Source organism: Otolemur garnettii, unplaced genomic scaffold (assembly GCF_000181295.1).
Source record: "Otolemur garnettii isolate 467f Iridium unplaced genomic scaffold, OtoGar3 scaffold00017, whole genome shotgun sequence".
Lineage (NCBI taxonomy): Eukaryota > Metazoa > Chordata > Mammalia > Primates > Galagidae > Otolemur > Otolemur garnettii.
Genome location: NW_003852412.1, coordinates 5,613,165 through 5,623,633, shown reverse-complemented (window position 1 = coordinate 5,623,633; position 10,469 = coordinate 5,613,165). Strand labels below are relative to the sequence as shown.

General features: G+C 44.8%; 1 protein-coding gene across 1 annotated transcript in view; it reads right to left on the bottom strand.

The window, feature by feature from the left end:
* Positions 1 to 10,469, bottom strand: part of MARVELD2 (MARVEL domain containing 2) — a 32,103-nt gene that overhangs the window by 873 nt on the left and 20,761 nt on the right. Inside the window, exons 4-6 of the mRNA XM_003785888.3 lie at positions 6,918 to 7,066; positions 6,504 to 6,675; positions 2,004 to 2,054 (exon numbers count right to left, since the gene is read on the bottom strand). Of these exons, the coding sequence (XP_003785936.1) occupies positions 2,004 to 2,054; positions 6,504 to 6,675; positions 6,918 to 7,066 (372 nt within the window). The remainder of the gene's footprint in view (positions 1 to 2,003; positions 2,055 to 6,503; positions 6,676 to 6,917; positions 7,067 to 10,469) is intronic.

The following is a 10,469-nucleotide window of genomic DNA, read 5'->3' as shown; positions in this document are numbered from 1 at the left end:
AGCCACAGGCGCCGAGCCAGCTCTGTATATTTTTTAAATTTTATTTATTTATTTAGAGGCAGAGTCTCACTCTGTTGCCCTGGATAGAGTGCCATAGCCTGCGTCATCATAGCTCACAGCAATCTAGTCTCTTGGGCTTAAGTAATCCTCTTGCCTCAGCCTCCTGAATGGCTGGGAATACAAATGCCTGCCACTATGCCCAGCTAGTTTTTCCTTTTTTTTTTTTTCAGTACAGATGGGGTCTCACTCTTGCTCAGGCTGGTCTCGAACACTGGAACTCAAGCAATCCACTTGCCTTGGCCTCCCAGAGTGCTAGGATTAATAAGTATAAGCCACAGTGCCCAGCCTCTATAGTGGGTAGGGCGCTGGCCCCATATACCGAGGGCGGTGGGTTCAAATACAGCCCCAGCCAAACTTCAACAACAAAAAAAATAGCTGGGCATTGTGGTGGGTGCCTGTAGTCCCAGCTACTCAGGAGGCTGAGGCAAGAGAATAGCTTAAAAGCCCAGGAGTTGGAGGTTGCTGTGAGCTGTGATGCCACAGCACTCTATTAAGGGTGATAAAGTGAGACTCTCTTTCTTAAAAAAAAACAAAAAACAAAAAAACAAAGTAATAATGGGGGAAGCACCCATAGCTCAGTGGATGGGGTGCCGGCCACATGCACCGAGGCTGGAGTTTCGAACTTGGCAGGGCCAACTAAAACAACAATGATAACCACCACAACAACAAAAACAGTCAGGCATTATGGTGGCAACTGTAGTCCCAGCTACTGGGAAGGCTGAAGCAAGAGAATCACCTAAGCCCAAGAGTGTGAGGTTGTGAGGTTGCTGTAAGCTGTGATACCATAGCACTCTACCAAGGGCAACCTAGTGAGACTTTGTCTCAAAAAAAAAAAGAAAGAAAGAAAGAAAATAATGGCCAGGCATGGTGACTTGGACCTGTAATCCTAGCACTTTGGGAGGTTGAAGTGTGAGGATCACTAGAAGCCAAGAGTTTGAGACCAGCCTGGGCAACATAGCAAGACCCTGTCACTATAAAAAATTTAAAAAATGATTAGTCAGGCATGGTAATGTATACCTGCAGTCATTGTTAGTTGGTACGCTGAGCCAGGAGGATTGATTGAGCCCTGGAATTTGAGGTAAACTATAATTGTATCACTATACCCCATCCTGAATGACAAAATGAGACTCTACCTCTTAAAACAAAAAAAAGGAAAAAGAAAAAGGAAATAATAAGTATAGAAAAGATTAATAAAAGGTCTTTCCAGCACCTACTGATGGTATTTTTTAGAGATAAAGGAATCACTATGTTGCCCAGCCTAGTCTCAAATTCCTGGGCTCTTCCCATCTCAGTTTCCCAAGTACTGCTGCCATGCCTGGTTTTATTGTGAGATTAAGTTAAGAATGGTGTTAGAAAGGTGTAAAATAAATTAATCTTTTAGGAGGAAACGTGGGTGATGAGTTCTAGATCAACGCTCATTTTCCTAGGTTAGTAAATCAGGACAGCAGAATATTTTAGGAAGAGATGATAAGAAATGGCATCAGAAGCCATTCATTTTCCCTTAAAAGTAGTATCTTCTTAAGAGGCTGGGCATGGTGGCTCACACCTGTTATCCTAGCACTCTGGGAGGTCGAGGTTGGATTGCCTGAGCTCAGAAGTTTAAGACCAGGCTGAGCAAAGTGAGACTCCGTCTCTACAAATAGAAAAACTAGCCAGACCTTGTGGCCAGTATCTGTAGTCCCAGCTACTTGGGAGCCTGAGGCAAAAGGATCATTTGAGCCCAAAAGTTTGAGGTTGCTGTGAGCTAGGATGCCATGGCACTCTACCCAGGGCATAGAATGAAGTCTCAAAAAAAAAAAAAAAAGTACCATCTCATGAAATACAAAGAAACTCCAAACACATAAAAACCCTTTAGCTGAGAGAATCTAGTCTGTCAATTCTGACACAGGCACCTGGATAAGAACATACTTTGATACTTTGAAAAAGAAAATCGTTTTACTCACATTCTTTTTTTTCTTAAATTCTTCATGGATTCTTGAAATTCTCTCATGTTCCTAAAAATAATACATTGTATACTTGAGTTGAAACACTTGTATTTACTCAAATCATCTCTCAAAAAACTCTGGGAATTGGGACAAAAACAATTTTTGTCTATGACAATAATGAAAATATTCACACACAAAATTCAGTTCACTAGACAAATATTTGAGGGCTAACTATCTGCCAGGCATTGGGATGCAGTAGTGAACAAGAGAGTAAGGTCCCCACCTGGAAGACGTCAGCCCCGAGTCCCAGTGACATGGCCTGCCAGCCGTGTGATCCTAGGAAAGCTATTTTTCCTTCCTAAGGCTCAGTTTCCTTACTGATAAAATGAAATAATAATTATAACCACCTTAAAGTGTTGTTCCTTTTTGGTAAAATGGAAGTACTAACCATAATGACCTCAAAGCACTATGAGAAGTTTCACCTATTTCAAAAGATCTTATAAAGTGCCTAACACTTACGGCCACAGAATTAGTGTTATTATTATTCTCATCCCCTTTAGAACATTCCTTTTTTTTTTTTTGGCAGTTTTTCGCCAGGGCTAGGTTTGAACCTGCCACCTCTGGCATACGGGGCCAGCGCCCTACTCCTTTGAGCCACAGGCACCACCCAACTATTCAACTTTGTTTTTTTTTGAGACAGAGCCTCACTATGTCACCTTTGGTAGAGTGCTATGTTGTCACAGCTCACAGCAACCTCAAACTTTTGGGCTTAAGTGATTCTCTTGGCTCAGCCTCCTAAGTAGCTGGGACTACAGGCGCCCACCACAACACCTGGCTATTTTTTTTTTTTTTTGAGACAGAGCCTCAAGCTGTCACCCTGGGTAGAGTGCTGTGGCATCATGGCTCACAGCAACCTCCAACTCCTGGGCTCATGCGTTTCTCCTGCCTCTGCCTCCTAGGTAGCTCGGACTACAGGCATCTGCCACAATGCCCTGCTATTTTTTGGTTGCAGCTGTCATTGTTGTTTGGCAGCCTGAACTGGATTTGAACCCACCAGCTTAGGTGTATATGGCTGGCACCTTAGCCACTTGAGCCACAGGTGCTGAACCCCTGGCTATTTTTTTTGTTGTAGTTTTCACTGTTGTTTAGCAGACCCTGGCCAGGTTCGAACCTACCAGCTCTGGTGTATGTGGCTGGTGCCCTAACTACTGAGCTACAAGTGCTGAGCCAAGATTATTCAGCTTTTGAAAACAGCTAATATGACTCGGCGCCTGTGGCTCAAGTGGCTAGGGCACCAGCCACATACACCTAAGGTGGAGGGTTTGAATCCACCCAGGCCTGCCAAACAACAATGATGGCTGCAACCAAAAAATAGCCGGGTGTTGTGGCAGGCGCCTGTGGTCCCAGCTACTTGAGAGGCAGAGGCAGGAGACTCGCTTGAGCCCAGGAGTTGGAGGCTGCTGTGAGCTGTGATGCCATAGCACTTTACCCTGGGGGACAGCTTGAGGCTCTGTCTCAAAAAAAAAAGAAAAGAAAAGAAAAAAAAGAAATGACAAAAGATAAAATAATCATAGATGCAGCTTAAAAAAAATTAAAAAAACATAAAATGCAGTCATTTATAGTTCTAAAACCTTCCCCTGAGAACATTTTCCATTATTTACCATTATTTTTTTTTTTTTTTGAGACAGAGCCTTAAGCTGTCCCTCTGGGTAGAGTGCCGTGGCATCACAGCTCACAGCAACCTCCAACTCCTGGGCTCAAGCCAGTCTCCTGCCTCAGCCTCCCAAGTAGCTGGGACCACAGGTGCCCGCCACAATGCCCGCCCGGCTATTTTTTGGTTGCAGCCATCATTGTTGTTTGGTGGGTCCGGCCTGGATTCAAACCCGCCACCTTAGGTAGATGTGGCTGGTGCCTTAGCCACTTGAGCCACAGGCTCCAAGCCAATTTACCAACATCTTTACCCAGTACATTTTAATTCTTCAGTATCTCTAACATACTAAGATCATGAGCATCATTTGTGTTTTGACTAGGGTGACCAGATTTTAACATTGGTAATGCTGGACAACATGGCCGAGGTGGGCAGGGCAGAGGCAGGGAAGGGGATGGGGCAGGGCAGGGCCTGACAACAATGCAAACTTTGATAAGCCGTTCTCGATAATCACTTCTCAACAATTATTTGTTATTATCACTTCTCAACAATTATTTGTTATTATCACAGTTTAACATTATGAAATTAACAAAAATAATATAAAACTCATATTCTGGCTAAACAGCCACATGGCAGCCGAAAACCGTATATTCCCTTCCTGTCTCCCGCCCATTCGTGCCTTCTTTCCAAAAATCAGGACTTTTATAAAACACTGCGGGACGCGGGACAAATTGTTAGAAAGTAGGACGTCTGGTCACCCTAGTTTTGACTGCTTGCCAGTAGGAAGACGAACCTGGTCCCGGTAAGTCAGTAGTAATCCATAATTACAGGACCTGGCCCAGGACTAAACTAGCTTCAGGGGCTGTGGGGGCCTATGCTGCAGACACGGGCAGAGAAAAGAGTTTCAAATCCCATCCAAGAGTCTGTTCTAGAAACTGAATTTATCATTTGAGGCAATATTCCTATTCTATGGGCTCAGGAAAGTCACGAGGCCGCATTGTTTTTCTAGGGTATACGGGAAGGTTTGTGAGAGAATGTATGCCTCCAAACTGGCCCAAGCAGCTTTGAAATGCCTAAATGCCTCCCTGGGGGCCTGGGGAAAATGCCTGCCCAGGGCAAAGCTCAGCCTGCCACTGATGAGGAGTTAATAGTTCTACTTTAGATAGGGACTGCAGGAGACTGGATAATAACTAGGAGCCTGACATTTTGATTACTTACTTGCTACGTCATGTTAAAAATTAGAGGTAATGACTGTTGTTGATACTACATGAAAACATCTGGTGAAACCTCAGTCTCTCAGCCAGTACTGTCATCAGGACTCTCTCCTGCAGACCCAAATGCTGTGGCCCCTGCCCACTCACACAGAACAGACAAATCCCCGGGCTTCAGCTCAAAGACCACACGTCACAATCAGGGTTTTCAGCATCACTTCTCTCAAGGAGTCTGCTCTTCCTAATCTGCGCTGATCCAGATACAACGGGGTTGCTCCTTCCTCCCTGCACCCCTCTGAGGCCCTCACCCTTCTTGGATGTAGATCTTCCTTATTTTCCACATGGTACTACCCGACACTCAACCTTCAGTGTTTGCTGGATTTCTTCTGCCTCCCTGTTCTGGCTTCTCTCAGCCAACATCATTCCCTAGCTCCTGGATTAGGAAAATGTCACTAATGTCCATATTTGACTCAGAAAGCTCATAATTATAAGTGATTTAATGTAAATTTAAAAGTCTGTGGTCAAGCTGGCACAGAGGCTCATGCCTGTAATCTTATCACTCTGGGAGGTCGAAGCAGGTAGACTGCTTGAGGTCAGGAGTTCAAGACCAGCCTGAGCAAGAGCAAAACCGGTCTCTACTTAAAATAGAAAAATGACTAGAAAGATGTATGGAGACTCTTCAAAAAACTCAAATTAGACCTCCCCTTTGATTCTGCAATTCCATTACTAGGCCTATCTACCCAGAAGAAACAAAATCATTTTATCATAAAGACATTTGCACAAAGGCCAGGTGAGGTGGCTCATGCCTGTAATCCTAGCACTCTGGGAGGCTGAGGTGGGTGAATTGCTTGAGCTTACAGGTTAGAGACCAGCCTGGGCAAGAGCGAGACCCCATCTCTAAAAAAAATACAGCCAGATGTTGTGGTTGGTGCCTGTAGACCCAGCTACTTGGGAAGCTGAGGCAAGAGAATCGCTTAAACCCAGGAGTTTGAGATTGCTGTGAGCTATAAAGCCACAGCACTCTACGAAAGGTGACAAAGTGAGACTCTGTCTCAAAAAAAAAATAAAAAAAAAAAGCCACTGGTTATAAGGTATCCCTATTTCAGAGATTAAAAAAATATATGGAGGAAAAATAACTCTGTAGAAAGAGCCAAGTCCCATGTGACTACCATCTCCACTCCTGGTTTTCCCCTCTTGATTTTCTTCTATTAATCCACAGCTTCCTATCTGCTCCCCACCTTATCCACTGGGCTCTCTGCCCTGTGAGCCTGGGGTGGTAACTGCTTGGCTCTGGCTGGGCAAGGCAACGCACTGTCCGCAGTGGCTCCTTTATCCAGCCTTCTCCCTGTGTGACTAAAACCTTTTATTATCCTAGCTTCAGTGTGCCATCTATCTCCTTTGGTACTCTGACTGACCCAGTGTGTATCTTAGACAAAGTTATATTTTACTTAAATAAGAAAATAAATACGGTCTGATAACTGAAGACACAAGATATTAAGTTATATGATTTGAACTATAATTGTGATGAGTCACTCTGAAGATCTCAAATGCTTTCCTAGACACAGACAGCTGATGTCGATGGTTATGAATTTTAAACAAGGTGAGATTGACCCCTCCTCTAAATTTCAGCGCTCCTCCTAGGCTGTGGCAGACACTGACCTGTCGGTTTTCCGAATGACGTGGCAATCTGCTCATCACTGCATCCAGCTCATCAAGCTTCCTCAGGACAGCCTGAACTTCTGCAGACAGCTCTTTGTACTCTGCAAACTGGTCTTGGAATACTGCTTTGTAGCGTTCTCGTTCATCATTTGTCTGAATCACAGGGTATTTTCTAAAGGAATGACATAAACCAAGGTTATAATTTCACTAAAACAAGCTGAATGGGACATCAGCTTAGCTTCTTCCTCACTAACCACATTCTACCTTCGATTCAATACGTTACTTCTCGGATAACAAACTGTCCACGTAATGATCTGAAGCAGAGAATATTAACTTGGAGACCAACAGGAAAAATGCAAGGCCTGATGGGACCTCTCAACTTCTACCTGGAAGAAGATTCAGACTGATACTCACGCCACATAGTCAGGCATCACGATGGGTTTTGGAATGTGGCCTGGGGGGATGTGTCCACTCAGTAGTTCAGGTTTCATTTTTGTTGTTCTCAGTTCTTTAAAATTAACTTCTGGGTCCCTTTGTCTGTCACCACTGGTGGCCATTTCACACTGAAGTTAGGGAGAAAAAGAGGACTTATTTTAAAAATAGAGGTAGGAAAAATACCCCTGAATTTATTCTTAGAAGAAAATGGGAAGACAGGAGGAAGAAAAGGGAAAATAGTAAATAACATTTCACTTCAGAATTACATATTTTATAGTCACAATGTTGCTCTGAATGTTTTATTTATTTATTTATTTATTTAGAGACAGAGTCTCACTATGGTGCCCTCGACAGAGTGCCGTGGCATCACAGCTCACAGCAACTTCAAACTCTTGGGCTTAAGTGATTCTCTTCCCTCAGCTTTCTAAGTAGCTGGGACTATAGGCACCTGCCACCATCCCTGCTGTCGTTTTTAGCTGCCCTAGGCCAGGTTCGAATCTGCCAGTCTCAGTGTATGTGGGCAGGGCCTTACCCACTGAGCTATGGGTGCTGCCTGAATTTTTTTTTTTTTTTAAGAGAAAGAGTCTCACTCTGTCACCCTTATAGAGTGCGTGGCATCACAGCTCACAACAACCTCCAGCTCTTGGGCTTAGGCAATTCTCGTATCTTAGCCTCCTGAGTAGCTTGGGACTACAGGTGCCCGCCCTAACACCCGGCTATTTTTTGTTGCAGTTTGGCAAGGGCTGGGTTTGAACCCACCACCCTCAGTATATGGGGCCAATGCCCTACTCACTGAGCCACAGGCGCCGCCCCTGAATATTTTTTTTAATAGCTAAACGGAATCACATTTGAGACATGGGAGTATATAACAGGTAAAATACATTTCAACCCTGAGTGTTTATGTGTCAAAGGTGAATGATGCAATACCAAATATGGGGTCTTAAGTGTTTACTTAGTTAAAACTTACACGCCATTAACTATATATTAAAAAAAGCCCTGTAATTCAAAATAAGAAATTCAGAGACAATAATGGAACAAATCTACTTAAATGGAAAGAGAAAAATGGGCTCAGCACCTGTAGCTCAGCCGCTAGGGGACCAGCCACTTATGCCAGAGCTGGTGGGTTTGAATCCAGCCCGAGCCTGCCAAACAATAACTACAACTAAGAATAAAATAGCTGGGCGCTGTGGTGGGTGCCTGTAGTTCTAGCTACTTGGGAGGCTAGGGCAAGAGAATCACTTAAGTCCAAGAGTTTGAGGTTGCCGTGAACTGTGACGCTACGGCACCCTACCAGGGCAACAGCTTGAGGCTCTGTCAAAAAATGAAAAAAATCGGCTAAGGCACCAGCCACATGCACCTAAGGTGGCGGGTTCGAATCCCCAGCCCAGGCCCGCCAAACAACAATGATGGCTGCAACCAAAAAAATGGCCAGGCGTTGTGGCGGTTGCCTGTGGTCCCAGCTACTTGGGAGGCTGAGGCAGGAGACTCGCTTGAGCCCAGGAGTTGGAGGTTGCTGTGAGCAGTGAAGCCATGGCACTCTACCCAGGGGGACAGCTTGAGACTCTGTCTCAAAAAAAAAAAAAAAAAAAAAAAAAAATGAAAAAAATGAGGGGAGCACCTGTGGCTCAAAGGAGTAGGGCGCCAGCCCCATATGCCAGAGGTGGTGGGTTCAAACCCAGCCCTGGTCAAAAACTGCCGCCAAAAAAAAAAAAAATAGATACTGGAAACTTGAATCAGTTCTAAGTAGCTACTGTAGCAGGTCAGAAAGGGAAACAAGTTATATTGTTTTCATTATCTGAAAAGGGAAGCAAGCAAATTCATTTGAGGAAAGAAACCCTTCCTGACTGTCAATATATACATATATATATATTTTTTTGAGACCAAGCCTCAAGCTGTTACCCTGGGTAGAATTTCTGTGTCATCACAGCTCACAGCAACCTCTAACTCCTGGGCTTATGCAATTCTCTTGCCTCAGCCTACCAAGTAGCTGGGACTACACGTGCCGGCCACAACGCTCAGCTATTTTTTGGTTGTAGTTGTCACTGTTGTTTCACAGGCCCCGGCTGGATTCGAACCTGCCAGCTCTGGTGTATGTGGCTGGCTCCCTAGCTGCTTGAGCTACAGGTGAGATATATATATGTGTGTATATATATATATATATATATATTTTTTTTTTTTTTTTTTTTTAGACAGAGCCTCAAGCTGTCACCCTGGGTAGAGTGCAGTGGCATCACAACTCACAGCAACCTCCAACTCTTGGGTTCAAGCAATTCTCCTGCCTCCGTCTCCCAAGTAGCTGGGACTATAGGCGTCCACCACAACGCCCGGCAATTTCTTTTGTTGCAGCCATCATTGTCGTTTGGTGGGCCCAGACTGGATTCGAACCCGCCAGCTCAGGTGTATGTGGCTGGCGCCTAAGCTGCTTGAGCCACAGTCACCGAGTCAATTGTCAATATTTTTAAATGCAAGGAGGATGTTGATGGGACCACGGAGGAAAGGCAGTGGATATCTTTAACTGGCCCAAAAGATCCTAACTTGTGATTTCCTGAAAGGGGTTATGAGAATCCTAGATGTAAATGCTGGTTTAAGTCACGCTGGTTCCTAAACTACAGAGCTCAGAGGGGCCTTTTTAGTAAAAAAAGGTGTTCAAAGAGGGAAACAGGCTGCTTGAAGGGCTCATACCTGTAATCCCAGGATGTTGGGAGACCAAGGCAGGAGGATTGGTTGAGCCTAAGAGTTTAAGACTAGACTGGGCAACACAGTGAGATTCCATCTCTACAAAAAATTTAAAAATCAGCTGGGTGTGGTAGGGCACATCTGTACTCCCAACTTCTTGGGATGCCAAGGCAGGAGGATTGCTTGTGCCTGAGAGTTAAAGGTTGCAGTGAACTATGACTGCACCACTGTATTCCAGTGGGCTGCAAAGTAAGACTCAAGACCCTACCTTTTTTTTGTGTGTGTGGAGACAGAGTCTCACTTTGTTGCCCTTGGTAGAGTGCTGTGGAGTCATAGCTCACAGTCACCTTAAAACTCTTGGACTCAAGTGATTCTCCTGCCTCAGACTCTTGAGTAGCTGGGACTACAGGCTCCCACCACAATGCCCAGCTATTTTTAGAGACAGGGTCTTGCTCCGGCTGAGGCATGCTTGAACTTGTTAGCTCAGTCAATCCACCCACCTTGGCCTCCCAGAGTGCTGGGATTACAGGGCTGAGCCACCTTGCCTGGCCTCTAAGACCCTATCTAAAAAAAAAAAAAAATTGCCTGTAGTCCCAGCTACTTGGGAGGCCGAGGCAAGAGAATCACTTGAGCCCAGAGTTTGAGGTTGCTGTGAGCTGTGATGCCATGACACTGTACTGAGGGTGACAAAATGAGACTCTGTCTCAATAAATAAATAAATAAAAAGAGAGAAACCAAATGATAAGAAAGGCCCAGAGAGAAATCATCAGAGAACAGGCTTTAAGAGCTAAAAGAGGCTCGGCGCCTGTGGCTCAAGCGGCTAAGGCGCCAGCCACATACACCTAAGGTGGCGGG